Source organism: Lepisma saccharinum, chromosome 14 (assembly GCF_977018435.1).
Source record: "Lepisma saccharinum chromosome 14, izLepSacc3.1, whole genome shotgun sequence".
Classification (NCBI taxonomy): domain Eukaryota; kingdom Metazoa; phylum Arthropoda; class Insecta; order Zygentoma; family Lepismatidae; genus Lepisma; species Lepisma saccharinum.
In genome coordinates, this window is record NC_139242.1 from 77,457,022 (window position 1) to 77,484,649 (window position 27,628).

At 38.7% G+C, this 27,628-nt stretch overlaps 1 protein-coding gene across 1 annotated transcript in view; it reads right to left on the reverse strand.

The window, feature by feature from the left end:
- retm (real-time) overlaps positions 1–27,628 on the reverse strand; it is a 133,742-nt gene that overhangs the window by 69,743 nt on the left and 36,371 nt on the right. The window contains exon 2 of the mRNA XM_083136008.1: positions 15,558–15,707. Coding sequence (XP_082992134.1) covers positions 15,558–15,707 — 150 coding nt within the window. The remainder of the gene's footprint in view (positions 1–15,557; positions 15,708–27,628) is intronic.

The window sequence follows — 27,628 nt, forward strand, 5'->3', positions numbered from 1 at the left end:
GCAGCTTTCGAAAGGTTCGTGAGCAGAGACGCATCGTTGGGTGAACGGGTCGCCGCACTGGGTACCACCATCGCCATGAACACGAAACAAAAATTGGGGTGGGGTATATAAATAACATACCGTAAAAAAAAAAAAAAAACAACATGGCTTGCATAACTGATTTGCCACCCGAGCTACTATCTAAAATATTCAAAAAAGTAGTAAACGGAGATGTTAATAAACTTGTAATCATAGCAAGAACAACGCCGGAATTTCGCATCCCTTGTGAAATAGTTCTCAAGGACCATCTTCGGGAGATCAGCGGCCTGAGGTGTGGTGATCTCTACATTCTGCTTTCGGCTGCAGGGGAGAAATTAAACGATAGGTTAGATGAATTGCACGAGGCGATGCAGGGAAGAAGACGGTACACAGTAGATTGGTACAAGTCTGAGCAGGAGAAGAAAAATATCATTACGCACATCATCGCGTTCTCCGAAGCACGGACTTTCTTCCTCTGTTAAAAAAATAATAATAATATATATACGATACAAATCGTGAAAAAAAAACTTGATATATAAATAACACACATCGTGAAAAAAAATAATCTTCGGTATATATAAATAACACACATCGTGAAAAAAAAAAAAACAATTAAATTTCTCTCTAACACTTTGAAATTTTTTTTGATATGACGACCGAAAAAATAAGTGATCTCCAAGCATTAAAACAAATGCTAAATTTGTCAGTCGAGTATGTAAAAATTCAGGAATTGGAAGTCGACAAACCTTACACGATAACTTCCGGTTCAATCGTTTCTACCCAGTATGGTCCCAAGGTACGCCTGTTGCTCAACGCACAATACAGTCTATTTTTACCAGATCGATACGCTAACATGTTATCCGATGAGAAGCTATCTATTTTAATCGAGAACAAAACTCGAATCGTGTACAAGGGGACAAAGGAACTTCTTGGCAAGAAAACGAAGCACGTAATAGAATTTGTGTAACGACTGCGAGGCCTTGAAAATATATAAATAACATACCGTAAAAAACTACACAAGAAAAAATCTCAGAATATATATATAAATAACATACCGTGAAAATAACACATAGAGCATCAACATGAAGCCCAAGGGTGTCGTGTACCAGATACCATACTCCAATCTTAAAAATCTAGGTGCCCTCGATGGGTTACTCACCAAGAAACAACGCGAGAAGAAACGTTCTTGCTTGTCGAAAGGACACGGAATGAAATTGCTGCTCAGCACACCTCAATTGAAAAGATTGCAGCGTTCGCGGAAACAGCAAAAGGTCGGAGGTTTCATATTCAGCATCCCGGCCATCCTGGCAGCATTGGGGGCCGTTGGAAGTTTAGCCGGCGGAAGTGCCGCCATCGCGAAAACCGTCATCGACTCGAAGAAGAACAAGGCCGAGTTGGAAGAACAGAAACGTCACAACCTGGCCATGGAGAAAAGGGGCAAGGGTGTGATGAGAAAGTTTAAAAAAAAGAAACAGAAGCACTCACCAACCGAGACATTGAATCTCTGATCGAACCGTTACAAATCAAGCACTTCAGAGGAGTTTTCATGTCCGACTCGTTACCTTCAACCGTCAAAAGAAGAGAATGCGGAGTAGTCAACTTGGACGGTCAAGAAAATCCAGGCACGCATTGGATATGTTACCACAAAAACGATAATGATAAAGCATTCGTTTTCGATTCTTTCGGAGGCGTTCCACCTACAAATTTAATTCATTATCTGAAAACGAACAAAACCTCCATATACTACAACGACGAACGCATTCAAAATTTCGGAGACGTGAACTGCGGCCATCTCTGCCTCTCCGTGCTCGCGTTTCTCTCTAAAATAAATAACCCTACGATCGAGGATTTCCAGAAAGCACTGTGGAACCTCAAACAGCATCACTAGGATGGGCGTGTTCCATCTCACGAGCGAATCTTCAATCTTGAAACTCACGCTGCACGACGACATCGTCTATCCTAAATCCGTGGCTCTGCGTGCATTCTACAGCATGTACCTCATACCTAACGTCACGCAGCACAACAACAAAATTAGCGTCGGAAGCGAACACATCGTCGTCACGCCAGGCCAATACAATCTTTCCACTTTGCAAGCTCAATTACCCAAAGGCACGTACTTTTCTCAAAATTCGGTCACGCACAGAGTGGAAATCCTATCCGCTACGGAGACCGTGGACCTGGGCACCATGGGAGAACTTTTAGGTTTCGAGAACGACACCAAACTCGAAGCTGGCATCAAGCACACGGCAACAAATATTCCTAAATTCTTGGCCATAGAGACTCTGAACGTACACTGCAACGTGGCGGAAGGTATGATCACGAAATCTTCGGACGGATTGTTAGGAAGTCACAAGCAGACGGGAATCATAGCCACTTTCAAACCAAGTTCCGAGTTCATGGAACCGATCATCTACACGCCCTCTTCGCCGATCTATTTTCCAGTATGTCGCAACCGCATAGACGACATAGAGTTGGTGGTGACGAACGAGAAAGGAGACGTGGTGGATTTCGCAGGTGCCACTACGACGGCCATCGTGGAGATCAACGTATAATAAATAACCATACATGTAAAATGGAGCAAATCGAAAGTTACGAATTGCAATCTTTCCCTCCCAACCGTCGCACGTTCGCCAATCTCAACGAGGCGAACAGGGAGATCGAATACGACGTGGACGTAGGCGATGGGTTCGTTCATCCTCACAGAGCGGACCTCTACCTTCAATTCGACGTGGTGAAGAAGGAAAGCGGAGACGCGTTTCCTGCAGCAGCAAACTTGATACTCGTGGACAACTTCGTGCCTCACCTGTTCTCGCAGGTGGAGGTGAGGAAACACAACACCGTCATCGACTGAATAGATTATCCAGGCATCACGTCGACGGCAGTGGGAACGTTGAAATTATCCAAAACGGACGCAGCGTACTACCAGGCCGGGGGATTCGAAGCCGGGACCAAAATATCGACGAAAAGTCACACGGTGCTCTTTCCCATGCGTCTGCTGCCTGGTTTCTTCTCCGATTACAAGGAGATCATGTGGAAGGGAGGACTGAGGGTTACGTTTCGAAGAGCGGCCAACGACAACGACGCACTGATGCGATACGCTACTTTGGGTCCGGACGGCACCACGCCGATAGCCAACACTCTACCCGAAGCAGCCAAGTGCGTCATCCAAAGCATGGAATTGAGAATGCCGGTGGTGGAATACGAAACGAACTACGCCCTCAAGTACAAAGCGGAGATCTTGAAAAGTCCGCAGGTGCCGATTCACTTTCACGGTTACCAGTGCGTGCAGAAGGTGGCGTCGGGAAGTCACATGGAATTCGACGTGACGACGCAGTTCAACAACATACAGTTCGACATGCCAGATTTCGTCGTAGTGCTTTTTCAGACCGGGAGGGACAAGAATCAGGAAAAAGATTCCAGCAAGTTCGACGACTGCAAGATCAAGAACGTTTATCTGAAGAACGGACGCAACGAAGTGTTCCCGCGCGAGAATTACAACCTCGACGTGACCAAAAACGATTACCTCAAACTTTACGAAGCGTTCTCGGCTTACAAACGCGTGACCGAGGGAAGCGTGGACATGTACTACACGCCCAGCGAGTTCAAAGCACGGAGACCCATGACCGTCATCAACACATCTAAGAGAAAGAAGGTTGTGGTCAACGATCGAACCAACATCAAGGTCGTCTGCGAGTTCCACGATGCCTTGCCCGAGGATACCCTATGCAGTGTCATCCTGATTGCAGAGAAGTCCTTCGCCTACGACGTGAAGAACGAGAGGGTCACAGAGCAGTTTTAACAAGTTTTTAACATCTATTTTCTTGCACAATAAGAAATTTTCTGCACTAGTACAATCAGTTACAATGGCACAATACAAATTTCACTAGTTCAGATCAGTTACAAATGTCAATTTCATTAGTTATCAGTTTTTGCTCTATAGCACGAGACAATCAGAATTTGCACAAAAAAATTTGTTGTTGTTTTTACACGTAAAAATTAACAATAAAATTTCTTTTTTATCGTTTCAGATGCTGTCGAAACATCAAAAACACATACACACACACTAGAAAAAAAGCATGCAACTTTATTTGTAACACACACATACATTCTCCATCTTCATCAAGAAAATATTATAATAAACATAATTATTTTTATCTATCTCACAATAAAACTCTATATCCAAAAATATCACAACATCAAATAACACTAGAGTCGTTAGTACACGTTGCATGCATTACGGAGGTCCTCTGTAGGGTTTCATGGAAGTTTGGGGGAAAAAAAAAAAACACGTGAAACTCTACAGAGGTGCGGTAATCTATAACCGCAGCCATTAGAAAACTTTTACATTTTTGGTTGGGCACCACGCACCCTGGCGAGGTTATAGGGGCCAGGCATCCTAAAAACAACAATTATTATTTTGTTTGTTTGTTTGTGTTACAATACATATGCGCGCGCGTGCGCGTGCGTGTGTGTGTGTGTGTGTGTGTGTGTGTGTGTGTGGCACGTCGTTCCCCCGAGAGAGGTAGGTTTACAAAGGTCACGATCTACGAACATTGCCGGAGTTGGAAAATTACTATAAGGTGCATTCGCTCACCACTGTTGCCAGCTATAGGTCTCTCTCTCTCTCTAGCCCTTGCCAAGTAAAAAAAAAAAAAGGTGTAGGTAGGAGTTGGCAACACTGCGAGAAAATGGAGCTCATGCCTTACAAGAGGAAACCATTAAGGCGAGCTCCACCGAGCTCCAATTGGTGTTTGTCAATTCTCTATTTAGGTCTACTACTGTGGTCGCGAAATAGATGCGACAAAATCGTTTTAAATGTGAAATTACAGGCACAGACGCCGACGTAGGGAGGGAGGGGGGGCAATTTCTCATTCTCCCCCTTAAAAATTCCCAACAAGGGCAAATATTACACAGATATACATAAATAAAATATTCCTTGTCAATATTTTTACCCAATTAAATATGTGAAGTTAGCGATACTGATTCGAGGTGCACAAACACTTTCTGTACAGTCATGGACACTCCCATTAACTTTCAATGGAATGTTTACAACCCAGAAGTTTTCTTGGTTTCAATATTCTAGCCGATCTCCTTGGTGGAGTGGTTAACACAGGGTCCCGGATTTGAGTGTTCCTTGTAAGTGTCCCTTCATCAATTTCATCATATCACACTATTATTCATCGTCGCGATTATCCAAACGTGGCAAAAATGGACGTAAAATAACCTAATTCAATCAATCAATATTCCGATGTTCTGAGCACTAGTTTCGTTTATCCGTATGAATTTTCCAGGGCCTTCCCGATGGCGCAGTGGTAGCATCGTCGCCTTGTAATCAAAGGGTCTTGGGTTCGATACCCGGTAGAGGCACATAGTGGTTCGGATCCCACTTTAAACTGTAGGTCCAGTAACAATTAGCCTTTCTGTGCATAAAGTGGACTTAAAACACCAACTCAACTCAACCGTATGAATTTTACTATGGTAGCAAAACGAAATATCTTTATTCACCTACTTTTATGTTCCTTTACTATTTAAATCCACTTACTTTATGCGCAGACAGGAGCCTGAATCGACGATGTGGAGAATGATCAAACTTCCCTTCTTAAAATGAAGCACATTCACTAAAAATAGAACGTACATTTTCCTTCAACATTAAGCGATTGAATTGCAAATTGCGGAAGTGAGAGGCGCTTGGCTACTTGGAAACTCTATCTGCTAAATGGAAGCGTTCTCTTTAAGATGAAACAACAGGTGAGGAACAATTATTACGATCGCGTGGGCCGTATGCTGGCTGGCACAAGGAGCAATCAATACTAAACGAAGGAACGCCCTTTCGTTGAGATTGCAGGTATAACATTCCAGCAGAGAATTCCGCCATGCACGAACGAGATGTTTGAATTACATTCTCCTGATGAAGAAAGGTTGAACATCCTTACTGATAACTAGGGAAAGGATTTAAGGTGCAAATTATGATCGGGAAAGGAGAAAAAGGTTCTGAAAATGTTTTCAAAAAGGTGCAAAAAAAAAAAAAAGGGGGGGGGCTGATGAAATGTCTTTATTCAGGTCTAACTTAGTTGCATTAATATTCTTTATTCAACACTGTAGCAAATATAATTTATGGTAAACATGGTATAATTTATATTATACCATTTTATAACTCTCGTTCTGCTCTACAAAATGAGACTATAGGATTTTATGTAGGTGCTCAAGAAGAGTGAAACTAATTTATTTTTATGTCCAATTTTTTTTTAACAAAACATGAAAGAAAAAGTTGCTGAAGCATCAAAGAGGGTGTAAAAAGGGAACAACTGTGCTAATCTTACGAAAAGGTGCAACAAAGCGTCTTAATTTTGCTTGATTTTATGTCCTAAAATATATCTAAAATGATCGGTATGAAAACAGCTATAGTTTAGCAAAGGTCCTGCACCTTAAAATCGGTTCCCTCCTGATAACATGAGTTTGCTTTTGAACTTTCAAGGAGTGTCATAAATTTAGTGACATCACGGCGACGACATAGGACAACAAAAGCGATTGTGAGGCGCAGTTAGTGTCACTCCATGTAACCTGACAATTCTATACCATATATTTAAAAGTATAAAAATACTCTTCACTTTGATATAAGGATAAAGCATGACAAACCTACTTATATAAATTTAAACTCTTTTCTTCTTTTTTTAAAAAAAAGTTGCCTCGTAAATATTCGAACTGTACAAGTCATGCCACAAGAATGCACAACGTACATAATGCGTTCCGTGTTCAGAGTATAGGATGTTGCATTCGAAGTGGATAACACACAGGTGCTACTGGTTATGTGGAACCTCATTAAAAAATTAAACAATATTGCATTTCTTTACTTCTAATGGCGTATAAATGATATCTTATTAAATAATTCTTTAGTTAGATTTGATCAGCAGGGGGCACAGCATGAATCTCACGGCCCAGGAGGTTAACAAAAATATCATTAATAGACAAATTTTAATAAACCTGAACATTTTGGGAATTCGAATGCCCCGTTGCCCATCACAGGTTACGCATTTCATGACAGGAATAATTATTTTGTGTCCAATTGTGACCTCTTAAATTAATTTTATTCCACTAATTTCAGGGGGAAAAATGTCTTTGCTCAAGTTTATAACTGAGCTGTGTGCATTCCGTCATACTAGAGAGATTAACTAAATAATTTACACTGCTCAAACACAGAGTTAATTAATAAAATATAGCAACAATATTTTTAACAAAGCTGGTTTGTGTTTTGACTTGCTCGGACAGATTCAAAGTTTACATCAACACTTTCAAGGAAACCGAGGAGCTGATACGAAACGGGGCAACGGAAATTAAAGTACTTACTGAAGGGGTAAAAAAGATAAGATTCTTGAGCTTCAATGCTTCCGCATGTCTTTTGTTCTTCCGGAAAGAAACTTATGGTACGGCCGTACTCTTCGATGTATTACAGCAACCGTGACATTCATGATACGCTGGTTCAACTTCGCAAGGAAATCAACAGGCGAGCTTTCACGGACTACATGGGTTCTGAAGGTCGTTCAAACAATGAAAGATACTATGTACATTTTCGTTGCATAAAACTACAAGCACGCACATGGAAAAAGCAATTTGGTAACATTGTCTACAAAAGTTACTTTTTAAAAAGTAACTCGGTTACAGTTACTCACTGTAAAATATAACCAATTTACAGTTACTTTCTAACAGGAATTTTCTTGCAAACATATTAGGCGCAATCATTTAACACTAATTGTAATAAAATAATAAAATGAACATATGTAGACTTGCATGTATTTACTTATGTTTCTGAAACATAACATTTCTTTATTATTTATATTATTACAACAAAGTCGGCTTTGCTTGAAAATTTATTTTATTTTACAATCCAGTCAAATCACTGAAGTCAATTAGAAATGACAAATTTCAATAAAGCGTGGATGCTCTAAACTTAACATGGAACGAAGCCTCGCTTCCTTGCCTTAGGCGATTCCAGGAAAATCGTTTCACCTTAGCATCCAGAGAAGACGCACAGTTTGAACAGAGTTGCCAATTTACTCTTTCCAATGTTACAAATTTACAAGTTAACAATTTAAGTGTCGTAAAGTAACAAAAGTAACTGTTGATAACGAAACTTATAATGCAAAAAGTAATTATGTTACAGTTGCAGCTACTTACTTTTAAAATTACTAACAGTTAAAATTCTCAAAAATAGTAACTGTCACCTGTAACAAGCAACTAGTTATTTCCAAACAATTTCTTAAACAATGTTTACAAATAGTCTGCATTCAGTTTAAGCAGTTGTAAACTCAACGTTTTGAAACACGTTCATTAGTGCCATTAAACTGAATGTCCAGCAGAGTACAAAGTCAAGAGTCCCGTTTGCCAGGTAGTCATTTTAAATATGTATTTTTTTTATCAATGGCGAAGGGCATATTTGTTCCTAGCGTAACGTCATAGAAATATATAATCCTTTAGAAATGTTTTCAGCTAATTCAGTGACAGGCAAGAGTGCCAGGGAGAGGGGGGGGCGCCCCTTCAGTGGGCCAGTTCACTCCACTACCACTACATCCCAATAGAGAAGAAAAAAACAGAAATGTGGCGAGCTTTTTCTCCTAGGCAAAAAAGTTACTACATCCTTCGTAAGTCAGTTTGCTATGTTGACAAGTGATAATCATGCAAAGTTCTGCTACAGAGCTACTAAAATGACTATCGTATATTGATTTATGACTGTACGTTCGTACATACACATACACACACACACACACCCACACCCACACACACACACACACATATATATATATATATATATACACACACACACACACACACACACACACACACACAGACACATTAGTTCGTTAACTAATAAGTTTTGTTCTTTGTTGTCGGAGGAACAACATATTTGTGAAAGTATTTGTGTAGCATATCTGGCTGAGGAAGACGAACTTGGTTACTTCTTGAAAATGGAAGTTGCTAAATATCAGAAGTGTGGAAAGATGCTCTTCTTCTCAAAGGATTAGCTCGTACAGGGTTAGGTACGAAAAACCGGCCCGCCTCATCTCACTTGATCTGAAACTAAACTTTCTCCTACATTTATGTGTTGAAAAAACAAGAGGTGCAGCTACGGTGGGAGGGGTGAGGTGACGCACCAGATGGGGAGAGTGGAATGGTTGAATGTACAAGAAATAATAGTTGTAAGGTGAACGCATGCTGATAGGAACAAGTTCAAGTGTGGAGATATTCTAAACACAAATTTATTAAACAGAGATTGCCATGTGTTCCTACGACTATACACATCCACCTGATTACGATGTTGTGAAAAAAGCGAAGTGTCGCAATGACATGAAGGATGGAGCCAAATTCACGAGCAGCGTTCCATCCTCAAGAGCAAGATTGTATACGATCATGACTACCTCCAAAGATACTTCTAAACGTGATTTGAGAAATCAACATACGGGCAATTCCAATGAGGCTACGACATTGGAAGATAAGGTTTAAGAAAGTAGGAGAACAAGCGCCAAAGAAGAAAACTGGGAAATTTTATTCCGACATGTAATATGGGCTTCGAAATTTGTTCACTGGTTACAGTGAAGAATTTCCTGTTTTGCACCCATCACAATATATGGGGTTTAGCCAGGGTGCGAAATCAATGAAAACCGTTTGGGGGAGAAAGATCTCAATCTATACACAATCGCGCGCGCGCCCATGCATATGTATGTATGTATATGTGACAGACATATTTATAATATCATTAAATGTAAAACAAATTACGAAATAATTATTAAAAACATAGAAAGGAATTAATTTGTTACTTAGCAAATTAATTATTTTACTAACAGGTTAAAGACACCATTAAATTACAAAATAGTTGAAATAGTTTAGTATTTGATTTTTATTAATATAAAGCAATTAGATTTCATACTTATAATTGTCTTGCATTAGTATTTTACTTTTATTATGCATGTATTGATTGCTATTGGTGTAGATCTGTTTATGATCTCTCGAAAGAGATAATATATTTTCAAAATATTATCCTTAGTAAAGTATATTTGAAGTCAAAACTGATTGTCTATCTTTTGTTGTTATAACAGAAACTCTCCCCCTCCGGACTTTTGTGGTGGGGATTTTCGAGGATCGGGGAAAAAGCAGGTGAGATTTTTAAAATTCTCCAGAAGCTTCAAATCTCAAAGACGTTCGTGTATCGCACTATCCTGCGATAGTGGGCACAGACGAATCCTCTTCACCGATGAGAAACTGTTCAGTATTGAGGAGGCATTCTGTATATGCGAGAAGTTCACGAGAAGCTGCCGACAAGCTCCGAGTGTCCAGAGGGGCCATCATCCAGCGTCAGTTACAGTGTGGTGGGGGGTGAGCTACGAGGGCACCTCTGAGCTGCGTTTCTGTGAGCAAGGGATCAAAACATCGGCCAAGGTGTATCAAGAGATGGTCCTTGAGGGGTTTCACAAACACCCTCTTTCGCAGTCAGGCCTGGAGGTTCCAGCAGGATTCGGCACCAGACCATAAGGCTAAGACCACAGATAGGCTAAGACGACCCAGCAGTGGCTCCAGACGATTGTGCCGGACTTCATTTCCACTTCTGATTGGTCCCTGGTAGCCACGATCTTAACTCTCCAGACTACAAATTGAGCGCTGTTCTTCAGGAACTGCCGTGCAAGAAAAGACGCCAGTTTGAAGCGCTCTCTCGTGAAGGCAGTGGCGGACGTCCCTCTAGATATCGTGCGAAATGCAATTGATGCGTGGCCACAAAGACTGAAGGACTGCGAGTGTGTTAAAGGTGGTCATTTTGAGTAGCTATAGATGTTTTGCGTTCCTCACATATCCATGTACCGCATTGTCTATGACTATTACACTATCCCTAACCATCTTGTGTCTATTTCTTGCAATCCTTGTGACAGTATTTATGATATGACTAGCTATATAGTATATATACAGGGTGACTGGTAATTAGATGTATTCTCTGAAAGGGGTTAAAGTAGAGACAATTTGCAATAAATTTGACCATATGATACCCCGTCCGAAAATTAGTAGTTTTCGAGATAATCGAATTTCAATTGTTTATTTAAAAAAATGACAATTGTCCACATAAAAAGATGAATTGAGAAAAAACTGCTCATTGTATGAAACTTATTTCAGCATTTTCTGATAGCTAACAAATAATAGGTTCGTTGAAAAAATGTTTTTCGCAAATAACGATCACATGTAGGTACCGGGTGGGTCTAAACTTACAAGTGATGATAAAAAAATGCACTCTTAGTTTACTTGGCAACGTATTAATAACAAAAATGGTATGATACGAAGCATACAAATTACTTCCTTGAGTCATCAGCTATCCAACAAGGTACAAATGTTGCTAACATTCACATTTGTGTACAAGATATAATACTTCATTCATCTTCATGTGAATGGAATCAATGAACAATACAATGAAAGAACATTACACGTCTTGCTCAAAGTGGGCACCTCCGTTACGAATGCAGGCACGGAGGTTTTTACGGACATTTGTTCTCTTAACTCGTGATGTGATGGTGTCCTTGATGTGTTGACCAGCTGTTAAGATCCTCTCCCTGAACTCTTCTTGCGAGTTTACCGGTGTCTTTTAAACTAATTCTTTCATGTGGCTCCAAATGTAAAGGTCGCAAGGCGTGGGGATCGAGTTGGACAGTCATCATGCTAATAGATCATGTCATGTCTTGTAGCTAGAGGCACATCCTCCAACAACGTTGCCATTCCGTTCCTCAAAAAATGTTCATAAGTGATGCCATTTAAGATTTGGGGCAGGAAAATGGCTTGATCAAATGATTTGATCAAATGATTGTTGATGACGCCCATCCATACTTCTGCCTGGGCGTGCGACAGTGGCTGGATGAAAATTACCCAAAGAAATGGATTGGCCGAGGCGACCAGATTCCCTGGTCGGCTCGATCCCCCGATTTGACGCCTTGCGACTTTTACATTTGGAGCCACATGACAAGGCACCGGTAAACTCGCAAGAATAGTTCAGGGAGAGGATCTTAGCAGCTGGTTAACACATCAAGGACACCATCACATCACGAGTTACGAGACCAAATGTCCGTAAAAACCTCCGTGCCTGCATTCGTAACGGAGGTGCCCACTTTGAGCAAGACGTGTAATGTTCTTTAATTGTATTGTTCATTGATTCCATTCACATGAAGATGAATGAAGTATTATATCTTGTACACAAATGTGAATGTTAGCAACATTTGTACCTTGTTGGATAGCTGATGACTCAAGGAAGTAATTTTAGTAATTTGTATGCTTCGTGTCATACCATTTTTGTTATTAATACGTTGTCAAGTAAACTAAGAGTGCATTTTTTTTATCATCACTTGTAAGTTTAGACCCACCCGGTACTTACATGAGATTGTTATTTGCGAAAAACTTTTTTTCAACGAACCTATTATTTGTTAGCTATCAGAAAATGCTGAAATAAGTTCCATACAATGAGCAGTTTATTCTCAATTCATCTTTTTATGTGGACAATTGTCATTTTTTAAAGAAACAATTGAAATTCGATTATCTCGAAAACTACTAATTTTCGGACGGGGTATCATATGGTCAAATTTATTGCAAATTGTCTCTACTTTAACCCCTTTCAGAGAATACATCTAATTACCAGTCACCCTGTATATATCCTTCGACACGTGAAAGCATGGATCAGAGATGCCATAAATGAGAGCAGATTAAGTAATCTCTGTTTGATATCTCTGCACCGTGAAAATATACAAAAATGAAATAACTGTTCATCAACAGTGATAGATATTTATGGAAAGGAAGTACGGTGAATTAAGTTTTTATCTAAATAGTGGACTTAAGTCTGAACTTGTAACAACGCCAAAGTATTTTCAATTCAATTTCTATTTTATGATTGTCAAATGAAGGGCTCCGGTGTAAAACATGGTAAGCGACATTTTGGTCATTCTTGCGTTACAAAGTAAAATGTGCCATCCTTCAATTTTCGAGGGAAATTGTCATGTCATAGAATTTGCATTGGACTCGGTGAAGCCTTCTGAAATTGGTAAACACGACACGAAAACAATTTATCTGCTAATAACCTGTTTTCTTAATGAACTCAGAAATGACCAAAATGACACTTACCATTTTTAACACCCAAGCCCTTCAATTAATAGTAAAATATAAGTCTCTATGACTGAAGGGCAAGATATGTCCATTTTGAAAAAAAAATCTTGTTAATTACCGCCCTTTCTACTTACAAAAGGATTTCATCAGCTTTGCTGAGAAGTGCCCAAAAGATCTGATTTCTTCTTCTTCTTCTTTTTTTTTAAAAAAGAAAAAAGAAAAGCGCGAAGCCATACAACGGCACGAGATCCTTCTCTCCTTCCGAGAACTTCCACTTCCTTCACCTGCTGCACGTGCACCCCTCAGTAGGGCAGACACGTGCCTTTGGTTCGGCCTACCTGCTTGGCAAGGGAGAAATCGATGATAAAAGCTTCGCACGAGTTCACTGTGCAATAAATATTCCAAACTTCCAGCACCGTGTACCCCTGCATCCTGAACCTCTTTGTCACTGTCAATCACGGATATTTCAAAATTACTAGTAACACATAACTTACTCCATGTAGATTAACTCGACCTGCGCATCTCGCTTCCTATAATCTCAAGCCAGTGGCGCAGTGGTAGCGTCGTCGCCTTGTAATCAAGGGGTCCCGGGTTCGATTCCCGGTGGAGGCACATAGTTGTTCGGATCCACTTTAAATTGTAAGTGCAGTCCCGATTAGTCTTACTGTGCATAAAGTGAATTTAAAACACCAAATCAATCAATCGCTTCCTATCAGTGTCAACAATCAACGTCACGTGACTTAGTAGAAACTGGCATTTTGACGCAAAAAAAAACCTCAAAGTGTAGCTCAAAGCCAAACTTTGAAAATGTATATCATGAAAACCGTAAGATATACATAAATCACGATTTTGTACCAAAATTCGACTCTTTGAGAGAATCGTAAGGTTTTCATGATATAAACTTTCAAAGATTGGGTTGTGCGACTTTTGAAACACACTGTACAATTACAAGTTAAAAAATAATGATGTAACATTTCGCTACACGTATACCTCTCTAACAATTTATTATTTACGTATTCTAATTTTGATTCTATCACACTGTTTACAATGGTTACTGTACACAGTTACGGATACGGGTCCTTCCCGGTGGCGTACTGGTAACGTCGTCGCCTCGAAATCAAGGAGTCTAGGGTTTGATACTCAGTGGAGGGACACAGTGGTTCGGATCCAACTTTAAACTGTAGGTCCACAATCAATTAGATTATCTGTACATAAAGGGGACTTACAACAAAAACTCAAACTCTTATCCCTGCAAGCCTAGTTGTCATTTTTAATACTTAGACACGAGACATTTTAATCATAAAATAAAATCAGCTCTTCATAGTGATGGACAATTTCGGTGATAATACTTATGCATCCCACTGTACTTTGTTTCTCTGCACGAAAATACTGAAATTGTATAGTTTGCATTTGTCTTTTTGTGGTGCATTAGCGAAAAGAATCAAAATTCAGGAAGTAGTATGAAGAAGGAAGGAATGTACTAAACAATATCTGCAAAGCTATCAGAAACAAGTTACTGAAGGTTATTTGAGCCTAGTTAGAAGCGGAAACTGACAGCAACACAACAGGAAATGTAGTTTGTTTTATCTGTTCTGCCAAGGGAAACTAATAACAAAAACAACAGCGAGTTGCGAATTTTTTGGTGCTACACTACGCACTACAATTGATTTGTGAAAGGATGATTACCAACTATTATTCTGCTATGTAGAGTCAAGAAACTGTACCTTCATATACACAACGCGACTTACAGTCGACAGTCCTATCTACAGAGACTTTTTTCTTGATATCTTTGCTCTAATCTCTCTCTGGTATCCAACAAACATCGCCAACCAAAAGCAGCATGTTATGGAGGTCACGTGCGATACGAATATCAGTACCAGACTATCAGTGATAATTGCATAAGAAGCAAGATAATTTTTATTTTCATTTAAAGTTTGTTGATATGTGGGTGAAATGTCACGTCTTCAAGACCTGAATAGTTATCTCTAATTTGAAACGAAGGTCTAAAGTCAGGTTTTATGTATGTATGTATATATGTTCTTACTTTCCTTTCTATTCTTGTGTAAATTCACACAAATGTGAAAATAATAAGGTCTAAGCTCGACTACAACATGCATTTCTTGTACGGGTTACATTGTTACGTTAGAAAAGGAGTTGATAACGTACAACGCTCATTTGTCTTGTATATTTTGAGTATTTCAACCGCGAAATCAAGGATTTGGTTGACTCTTGAACGATTTCTTTGTACTTTTCGGCGTACAAGAAGGTTTCACAATCATAAAAAACAACAACAACAAGAAATCACAAACAAAAGCTTGCTCTTCCAATATGACGTTACTACTTTACGCGTGTGGAGGGAAAGGTATAATGCTATTAAATGCATTAGAAAAATCACGCACATTGATTAACGAATATGAACTCACCTTTTTCAAGATGTAGGGAGCATCTACGTTGAGCTTGCACCGCCTTTCGATCACATTCTCAGCACCATCCTCGCTGGTTTCATCGGACAAAATATCGCAGCCTATGAACACAGGGATGAGTGGACATGTTGGAAAACGTCGTTCGTAAGCCTGGAATAAACAAGAAATGAAAATCAACTCATTAAAAGGGTATATGTAATAATTGTATGAAGATATACAATTTTGCGGCAAACAAACCAAATTACTACATCAATTCGAAAATTTCAGGTTAGCGGCAAACAGGCTACTGAAAAGTAATGTTAGCAGCTATTTTCACGTAAAACTTTCCCCCTTCCCCCCTTTCTGTATAGTTTATATCGATGGTGAAGCATTACTGCTTTGTGAGAAGATTTTTTCCTAGATATCAATATGCGTATGACAAGAATATTAAACTGTGCAGGTCATTTTATTATTTTTAATATACAATACTTAATCAAGAGAGTGAGAATCACAGCTTTACTTCCTATATCAATGTATAAATATAGTTAGCTATACGGTTTCAATTCAGTATTTTATTAATTTGTATTAAAAAGTAATATCTGACGATAAAGTTTTTTGAAATAAAATTTAACAAATATATAAAGCAACGTAAAAAAGTTTAAATAGGAAAATTATAATAAATATTCGTCGTCATCGTGAACTGTCCGACTTGTTCTCTTGTTCTTCTTTTAATCATTGGAAAACCCTGCATAATAATAAACCTTGAAGATTCAGAGCTAAAACAAGTACAAAGTTTCAAGTATCTAGGTATATTACAATCAGTAGTAATGGAAAAAATAGATGAAGAATTAAACACTAAAATAAATAATACAAACAGATTATATTATGCCATAAACAAGGGATTTTTAGGGAAAAGGAAATAAGCCAAAAAACAAAAATGATTGTTTACAAATTAACTTATGTACAGTCACGGACACTGCCGGCTTGTAACGATTCCATTGAATGTCAATGTATTCATTACAAGCCGGCAGTGTCCGTGACTGTACAAACATTGATATATGGAAGAATCCTGGATAATTAATGAAAAACAAAACTTACAAACAGTAGGAATGAAATATTTGAGGAGAACAGTGTGAAAGACCAGAAGGGACAAAATCAGAAATCAAACAATCAGAATAACATTAAACACAAAACTAATATATCAGGATGTTGAGCAAGCACAACTCAGATGGTTTGGACACCTCAGCAGAATGTCTGAACATCGAATACCTAAACAAGTATGGGAGGCAAGACTTGGAGGATTAAATGTGAAGAGACCGAAAGGAAGACCACGTAGGACATGGAATGAGGGAATAAAGGATGTCCTGAGCAGGAGGAACATCTCGTGGAGTGAAGGAAGGAAGTTGGCAGAAGATAGTGACAGATGGCGAGTTCTCTTAAAACCATGACACCAATCGGTAGAAGAGGATCAGAATAAGAGATCATAAATATTTGTACAGTAAGGTGATGCACCTTTCTCGGTATACATGGCTAAATTCGAAATGACTGAATATTATTACAATTAATTTGTTTCTAGTTTTTTCGTTAACAAAACTACGATTAAAGTAAGCGTAAATTATTTTTTGGCACAGTAAACGACGAAGAAAAGGAAGACAGTGGTATCTTGTTTTTTGCAATCCTTCGAGCAAGCATTGACCTGTATTGCTTTTTCTTATAAATAAAAGCTAAAACGTGAACGCGCTTCATTCACCTTGAACTTTGTAACAAAAGATTAACGCTTCACAGCTGGTCTTTATGTGTGAAATTTATAAGATAATAGCAAGGGTCTATCAGTTAATGTTGATAGAAATAACCACTTTGGGTCTCAGAGTGATGCTAGGTCGTATATCACAATTATCACCCTGGATTTCTCATTCGCGATATGCATGATAGGACTGAACTTCAACGACATGATTTATCGAGGTTTGGGGAACTGCACGTTGCATCAATAGAATACTTATTGTCAATTAGGTTCAGCTGGTCTTATACAAACTGTGTTTGGAAACCAAATCACCATTATCATTTCTGTTTGGAAAAGTTCTTCAGAGCTTCATACTATAAGTATGTTCGACCAAGATAACATATGACAGTCTGGGGTACATTGATACCTACTAAGAGTTATGGTCAATTTATCGAACACATATTGCGCATTACGACAGCACGATTCTGCACTGTATAAAGCCAATGAGCTTTTCAGTATCGTGGTTCTTGCGTGTGCCAAACTAATTGCCACGATTACGCTAAATATCAGATAACCTACATACGTATCTACAATTATATTACAGTTCTTGCCAAATTAAGATGTCCTTGCTGCAGAACCCACACCTCGTACCATCTGAGAGCTTTACCACACATTGTTGACTTTCTCTTCTTTCTTTGCTAATGACCTATTTTACCTCATCCCCTTTCACGCATAAGGGAACATGGACAAGTTGTTCGCCCACACCAAGCTAAGAGGCTTGACAACTCAGAAGCAACTCTTTGTCCGTGTGGTCTCTCCAATGTCGCAGTGGTAACGTCGCCGCCTTGCAATCAAGGAGTTCCGGGTTCGATCCCTGGTGGAGGCACATAGTGGCTCGGGTCTCACATTGAATTGTAGGTCCAGTCCCAATTAGCATGTGCGTATGTACATAACTGGTCATGTTCTTTGTCTGTCGTTTGGAAACTCCACTATTTATGGTTGTGGTTTGTACTGGAGCAGGCGAGACCACGACAGTCAAACCCTGTCCAGTAGTATATAGCTCAGAGAGAGAATGCCTTAAGTTAGATGGAACAGCAAACAGAGCATCAATCGCGCGTTCTTAATATAATGACATGCAGAAAGCGACTGTGGTGGGGTTAGAACGTTTTGTATTCTCAGCAACAGTAAACAGATACGGGGCAAATACATGAACGACTGTGGAAAAGTAATACTTGGTTCGTCCTCATCTACAAAATCTGGGACCACAGATACAGTGTCTGTATCTGTACAGTGATATGCGAATTATATGGTTTATACAAACATTTAACGCCTAGGCTTCGGATAGTTATGCATTTTGCATATAGCATATGCAAATGCATATTTTCAGTGTCTTCAGGATATATTGCATATTTTACCGATTTTTCTTACAAATCCATATTCTGCTGTTTCTGTCTGAAAATTTGTAGTTTCCTTTCCTTATGAGCAATTCAGAAACATGATTCAGTATGCCCTCGCAAAGAAATCTGCCTACAAGCTCATAAAGTACATTTGCTCTATTCATGAAGGGAAACAAAATGTGGACGGTATTCCAAATGAACTGCACGTTTCCGATTTGTTGAAATTACAACATGCGCCTATTGTTTCTTGTGATGTGGAGAGAGTGTTTTCAGAGTATAAAAGTATTCTCGTGGATAACAGGCATAAGTTTACTTTTCAGCATCTGAAACAATACGTAGTTATTAAGTGCAACAGTAACCTTTCATGCTGAGTAGAATGAGAGACAGCTGGTGAAATTCCACCGTCTGCTAATCGTGACGTTCAGTGAAGTCAGAAATAGTTAGTGGACTTATGATAAAGATACATATACAAAAACCATATGTAAAATATGGTCAATTGTCAATAATGTAAGCCAAACCATTTTTTTTACTTATGTAAACAGTAGAATTAATAAATAGTTACAAGCTATGGCTAAATTTTCTGAGTTGGATGTAAATTTTTAAAATTTTAAATGCATATTTTGATCATTTAAAGAGCATATTTCGAGAATTTTAAGAGCATATTTGCATGCATATTTAAAGGTTTTTTCAGTGCATAACTATCCGAAGCATACTAATAACATCTTGTATAGCCGGATACATTGGGGATAGTACCCAACGGAGACAATTCTCGGTCTCAGAGAACGAGACAATGTCCGAGACTGACTGTCTCGTTCAAGATTGTAATGAAAAAAAAATCCTAAAACCAAATTTACTTTACAATAAAACTTCTTCAGATACACCCAGCGGATATATATTACATATTTATAGAAAAGAGTATATTTAGTTTACAATAACTGCACAACCAATCCATTACGTGGTCGCAAACACAGGCATAGTGGGGATGCGCCTTTATAATACAGAATAATTGCAAAAGGCACTGCCCCTATGCATGCAAATATAACACAAGTGATTACAAATTATCAACATGTGACCATCGACGACCGGAAGGAGATGGCGTCTGCCAACCTTGAAAAGTGAATGTTGGTCACAAATTACACATTTCATTTCATGCATGTCGTAATTTCATTTCAATGACAACACGTTATATTATATAATAATACATAAAAGTGATAACTTCAAACTAGATTGGAACAATCATGAACTACCGTCCTGTATAGGAACGTTAGACTTGCAACATTTTCAAGCAGTGGTTAGCGAGGGGGGTGGGGGTGGAAAAGAAAGCCTTACTTGCTGTTCCTCGGGGAAAATTTCTGAGGACGACCTTGCAAATTACTTTCATGTTGGTTAAGTTACGTTGGAAAGAACTGCGGTAAAAGATCCCGTCTAATACAACACGAGCCGACCTCCGTGGCGAAATTGTTAGCACAACGCGCTAAGACGCCAAAGGTCCCGGGTTCGAATCCCGGCATGGACATGAGTGGTCTTTGGTAAAAAGTAAAGTGCTCCCCTGTGCATAGCACCACGCCATGAAGGCGTATAGGGGGTGTGGGGGTAACGCCCCACACTTTCTTGATCCGGTCGTGAGTGGGGGTGATGTGATCAGCATCACCTTTGTAAATGCTCATTTGTCAATTTCATCATGTTATCATTCATCCTCATCTTCCCGATTAGCCAAAAGTGGCAGACAAGCGAAGTAAAATAAACCAAATCAATAAATCATTTAACACGAATCCACCCCAAGTGACCATTTTCAAACAATATGTCGCTCAAGACACTGAACAAGATCTAATTTATTGGACTCTCAAGTTTTGGGTTGACAGTTTGATTTTCATTTCCTATTTTGGAACTACTATATTTATTTCTAATTCTGACTATATTGGTATAACATATACATAATTTCGATACAAACAAGGCTCGAAGATCTTAGGAAAAGTATAAACTGCTAAGGTAATTCCAGTTCTAAGAAGCTTATGTACAAGCTGTTATCGAATGTTGACTTGATCACACAAAAACATTAAAACACACGTCGTTCTGTATTATATAAAAAAATCGAAGTCTACAAGGAGCATATCTTCCTAATGACTTAAAGAGTTACTGTATTTGTATAATTGAAAAGATAACGGTCTTATGCATGGACAGAAATGTGTTGTTGCGGGAAAGCTGTCTTTGTTAAGTGCAGCTATATTTATGTAAGTCTTCCTAACAGTACATTATACTTCTGCTACATCGAAGAAGGAAAAAGTACATCTGTGAAGTGTCTTGTAGATGAAATAACACGCCATTCACACAAAAACAAAAAAACAAAGAGGTGCGAAACATCGTAAGGGCAAGTGACGTAATATGTCGGGCACTCCAACCGCAGAGCAACAGACTCAAGAACTTCTTGCTAACTAGGATGACACAAATTTCATGGACAGTTCGTTACATTGAATATCAAACGGGAAAAAGAGTATGTGCGTACAGTACGAGAATCCATTGTGCAATCTCTCCCATGGAGTTACATCAGACGGCAAAGGTAGAGCAGCTTGCGTGAAAGCGTGAAGTTAATTCTTTCTATTGCATGCAGAGGGCACTGTCATACCCTGTGGCAATAATATAAAAAAGAGTCTTCCGGCCTACATTTTTTTCCAGGGTTGGTTTTGTGAAACTCACCTATTTGCTGCACTGGATGAAGCCTGTTTTTTTTGCAATGTTCAAGCTTGGAGCTGCGTTTATGATCCGTAATCGAGATAGACAAGTTTAAGTCATTATGTTTCAGTTTTTCTGGGCAAGTCTGGTTACTACTGATTATGTGTACGGAAGGCACAACAGGGGACCATTCTCCATTAGACGTAGAAAGTAGCCAAGACTCCGATCTCCCTGGCTAGAACAGCGTGCTACGACGCCAGAGGTTCTGGGTTCGAATCCCGGCCTGGGCATGGGTGTCCCTTCATCTGTTTAATCGTAATCGTATCAACCTCATCTTCGCGATTAGCCAAAACTGTTATAAAAGCAAAGTAAAATACCAAATCAATCATTCAAAAATCAATCTGAACAATATAATTTTCACACACTTTCAACTGCAATAATTCCCAAAGAATTTGAGACCATTGCCCTTTGATTTCAATATATTAATCTCCACTGACCCTTGTAAAAAATACACCTATGAATAGCAAAGTTCATAATATGGACAATAAGATAATATCATGCACAAAAATGAAATTTCCAAGGCACCCTCTCATTTCTTATTTTGGTAACTTATCCTCCCTCACTTTACAAATCACTGTTATAATAGATTCTTCTCAAACTACGGCAAACTAGTATTTCCATAACTCTCCCATTTCATACTCTCTGAATCAGTCAATATAACATCAAGGAATACGCTATTGCTTATTAGCAGGTCACACTACAAGAAGATTGCGTGTTTCTGTATAGTTCAAGAACATATCACCATAGGAAAGGTGGGAAAGGTGATATGTTCATAAACTATACAGAAATCCATGTTATGAAAAACTAATTAAATTAAGGTACTCGTTTAGGGAGTACCTGGAGGAAACTCTGGGGGGCAAAGGCGGCCAGGGACGTGGTGCTGATCACATCACCCCTACCTTCGGCCGTGATCAAGAAAGTGTGGGGCCCTAACTCCACACACCCTATACGTCTTCATGGCGTGGTACAAAGCACTCGTTTACGGCACATTTATGCATATTGACCATTCTCAATGTGATGGAGCATATCTAAAACATTTTCGGTCATATTTAGCGCTTTTCAAGGTTTAAAGAACTTTGTTTTACACATAGCTATTTCCTAATTGATTAATTTGCGGTCCAAGTAGAAAAATGTTTTTGTAGGTACAGTCATGGGCACAGGGTTGCAATGATCCTATTGAAAGTCAATGGGACGACGACAACCCAGAAGTGTACATGACTGTACAAGGCTGTCACATGAATTTGAAAATTTGCAGGAAGTAGTCGAAGTGACAGCTCAAAGTATCAGAGATCCACCAACATACAGTACGAAGAAAATAAATAGCCTTACATACTTTTAATCTTACAACATATTAAGAAAACACAATTTACAAATATTTTTTTATAGTTCTTAATAGAGGCTATATTTTTTATGTTGTAGGGGATATTTATGGATATTTAAGTCATAAGTCCCTGATTAGTTAACCAAATTAACGTGTGTGATTCAGCACACTATCCTCGAAATATGGGACCACCTCTGCTTCTATCTGCACGCAAAACCTAAGAAACGCGCAGTGATAAATGCAAAACGACCCAACGGCTATTTTTAAGCTTTATAGCGTAAGGAACGAACTGGGTTGATTTGGCGATAAAAGAATATGTGGCACAGGAAGCAGAAAACTTTGAAGAAAACAGGTCACAAAGGGACTGCGATGTAGATTGGTTCCTATAACTAACCCCGTTGTGTTTTTTAAAGTTGACGACTACCTTTGTGAAATTGCTGCGGTCTTTGGGAGAGTAATTTTGCTTTTCATAATCTTGAAATACGTTTGTCAATAATTGCATCAATCAAGTAAAATAAGTTCGTGCTTAGAGCAAGCATCACGGGAAATAATACATTGCCTTGATTACATTTTTTACTTTAGTGGCCGCAGAGTGTACAGCGGAGAGTTCATTTTAAACATACTAAAATGTTGTAGCTACTCATAACTAGGGTTAGAATATGTAAGATATAAAAATCATTAATGTATGCACAGCAAAATGTAGAATCGAACGACATCTATGCAATTTTATTCCTTCGGATGAAATCAGACACTCCTTACTGGGTGTTAATAGTTACTTCATGCTTGGCTTCCGAAAATACAGATACGATATTTCAATATGGGACTGGACCAGTAAGAATTGTATCCTCCGAGGGGTTCGCGAAGGCTTAAAGAAGTAATATGAGCTTCTATACATGTAAAAGTCCGAGAGAAATCTAGTAGAAATTAGTACATACACAAATTTACAAATTAAATATGTCCCACAACTTGTTCGAGGTAAAAACGCGATACTGTCTTTATCGGAATTGTTTTGTAATATAAAATCCAGTATTACAAAACCCACATTTCCAGGTCGTCAATAAGTGAAAAAAATGTATAATTATTCCAATAACATATAAGTAGCTACACAGAAAAAAATAACATGTTTAGTTAAGCTTTTTGGTAACACTAAGCAAACGTGCTTCCTATACAATTTAAACACATACTTTTATGCCATAAACTATTTTTTGATTATTCCAAACTTTTTTCACTGTATCTTCTAATAAATTGTATTAATTGTAAAAAGAGGGCCCTGATGAGCATTTTTTTTAAACAAAATAGCATTTTATGATTTCAAATATTGAGTGAAGTCTTGGGGATTCGCAAAAACAAGAGATATTTAAAGAACTTCCGTGGTAAACGAAAGGTTACGAACTAGTGAACTACAGTGGGATCCATGAGTATTACAGTGCAAATTGTCCATCACCATGTTCGTGCACTTTATTTGATCCAATAAGAGCTTCAAGAATTATAAGAAAACTCAAAACAAGCTGTTGGCAACTTCTGCACCAGCATACATAAAAATCCATCGCTTTCAAAACACACAGGATGTAAGAGAAAAATTAATGAAAATAGTCATGGTAAATTTGCCGAGAATTACTAGTGGATCCAACTGTGTGTTCAAAGACGAATAGGATACCAAAACTTCCCTCCTTGCACAAGAGCGATTATTATGCAGACGACAGCACTGGTACGAATAGGTTATTTCCACCTCGTTGAGACAATTGATCTCAAAACTCGTGCTAGATTACAATTACGAGTCGTTAGCCTCCGATTGCGTAGCCGTGACCTCCATAAGTAGAATGACGTTTGCTAAATTTCCTGTTTACCTCATCTATGACTGATTCTCCACTATGTAGGCCACAGTATATTTCTTCTTCTTTTTCTAATGAAATGCTTGAGTTGCTACGAGAACAATGGAACAGCTAAGTTATACATTACGCAAGTGCAATTTTTCTGTGGGTATTGTGCTACAACTATTTTTCGTCTTCTTCTTATAACGCCCAAAAATTCTTCTTTTAGCCTGTGCTTACAAACATACAGGGTCTAACTTATCGGACACAAGTTAAACACCATCGGTTAGGTTAGGCTTGTTAGGTGTAGCATAAATAATACATTTTTGGTGAAGACCCGAAAAACGCAGTGTATTTACTTCTAAGAGAACTAAACACAACAAGCCTAACCTAACAACGAAGGCATTCCACACTGTCGTCAAAGCACCGATGGTGTTCATGTTGTGTCCGATAAGTGAGACTCAACAAAGCTACCAGCCAATGTCAATGCCTTAAACAGTTGTAGCAGTAATCACTACCTTTTCTGTGATCCTTTCGCATACACATATACAGAATGTCGCAGTGCAACGCCGTCAAATGTATACCGCGTGACTTCAAGATGTTTCTATGTAACGTTTTACTCGTTGAAGCCTCGTTCTGACGCTACGAGCCCTCGAAAAACGTCACCTTCCTGCAACCATGCGTCACAGATTCATGGTAACTACTCTCGTTTATTATTTTTTTCTTCTGTCGAAAAAACTTATAAAAAATCGATATTCAGCATAGAAACATCATCATACCAGAAGACACATTGACAGAATAGAATTGCAACGTTCAATCCTTCTCCCTTAAATAGTGCATGTATCGACATCTATGTTATTTACCCTGCTTCATGTCTTTACACTAAAATAGGGTTTCATTGGTTTTCCCAGAAGTGTTCACACTCCAGAAGATGACATGGGCATTAATTGGTACTACCACAATCTGTTCTAACAATTTTTGTTGTTTTTCCGACAAAATATTTTACTGGAAGTGGCAACCATTAATTTGTGTCGCATGGATACATATAAAATATATCGTTTCTCGGTGGCTCGTAGCGTCAAAGCGAACCGTTATCAAAAATGTTACTCGTCTTGAGGTCTTTTACACAACGTTAAAGGAGTGCGGGACCTGGGGCATATAATGTATGTCGGGCCTATAACCAAAATATTTCAGAAGTCTGAAAAATCAGAGATTTTTGTCGATTAGTCTGAAGTATGTGTCTTTCACAATATAAAAATTTTTACAATTAATAAGAAATTAATTTATATATTTTCTATTATTACCTAAAACCAGTACACAGAACATGTTAAAACCAAGAATTGTGCCGATAGAAGTTCCTTAAATTAGGATTTCTTTTCATCTCCGATGCGCCACTGGTGCGACGTTATAGTTAATTACCAAAGTGGGCGTGTTCGATATTAAACTATTATTTTACGTACCAAAGGGACAATTTTTAATCATATTCAATAACATTCTCAATCATAATTCTCTTTTGTTCACTATTCACTGAATTTAACGCTGTGGTGAAATCACATTGTCTCGTGCAAACTAATATTTTAACTTCATGATTATATAAATAAACGAATGCGCATAGTAACAATTTTTGATTGAAATACTTTTATGTAGCATATATTTAAAACATTGAAAATTAGTGATATCATATTCTAAGTATGCCAAACTGATAAATGAAGTCAGGAAAAATCAGAATAGTTGCGTATTTGGAAGTACCAGCATCCAATAAACTCTAGCGCGGGCCCCCTGAAGCGTGGGGCCTCCGGTGGGTCGGCTCTGGTAGGGTAATACTTTTCTTTACACATGGGCGTATTTAAGGGGGTCAACGGGTCCAAACCCCTGTCCTTTGGATCAGTAAAATTACCAGATTACGTGTTCTATCCGCTATGCGCAGAGACTTCTTCGTAAAAATTTCTTCAGACTTATTTTGTTCTCATAAATTACAAGCATATAGAACGGGATAAGGATGGGAAAAAAATAATTCCACACACCAGATGGGACTGCGAAGCAAATGTCTGCAATTTCATGATAGTTTCAAAATTTCTCTGGAAAATACTCAGAAAACTCCTGACATTTAAAAAATTCTACAATGGCACATGTAGTTTCTGCTGCCCGACGTAGCTGCTTGTGAACATATAGCGCGAACATTATAATTTCAATAGGTTTCCGATATGTATTTTACCATTCAAGATTTAAGTATTTCTCAGGTTCTATTTTTTGATCATTTGAAATTTCCCAACTGTTTGATAATCCCGAAAGTCGATAAACCATTTTCCAAACTCTAGATCAGAAAGGGAAACTTGTCTCTATTGGAGATTGCAACTGCATCTGGGTTAGCTTCAGCTATTATAGCTCTTTTCAGTTCTTACGGCGGGCGCTCTAGAAACTGGCAGGGGAAGTGAGGAGCGGGGAAGCGACCAATCCAGCACGATAAGAAACGTAGCGGCCAGTAGAACGAGTTTAACGTAGTACTTTTTCCGGCCGCGTCGTGTCTCTTGGCGCCACTGCTGTTGTCTGGTTGGTCTGTTGCGTAATCCCCGCTCCCCACTTCCCCTGCCAGCTTCTAAAGCGCCCGCCGTAAGAACTGAAAAGAGCTTTTTTTTATAGTACTTCTACTCTGTCTGGGTTGAGTGGGTGTGGATTTAGAAAAAAGAATAGTTGGTGCTGATGTAATGGGTGATAGAATTAATTGGGTGCAATAGATAGATAATTTCTGAGAAGTGTCCAAAAGCAATTTTAGTACATTGTTCAGCAGCACATATATTTTAACCCTGGCTATTGCCAATTTCTGTGGAATTTCTGCGATATTGAGACTGTCAAATCACTTATATTTTTCCCCTCTCGTCTTCTCAAAGGAGCAGCCCCCGTGGTTAGTACATCGTGGGTTCCGGCTTCGAAACCCGGTATGGGCGTTTATGGGTGTCCATTCATCAATTTCATCATGTCATCACTCATCCCGATCGTCGGAAATTGGCCAAAAGTGGCACAAAAAGCGAAGAAAAATAATGCAAATAAATCAATCAATCTTCTCAAAGTTAATTTGGTTGTAAAAAATGCAGTGCAAGATAGCTAGGGGAGTT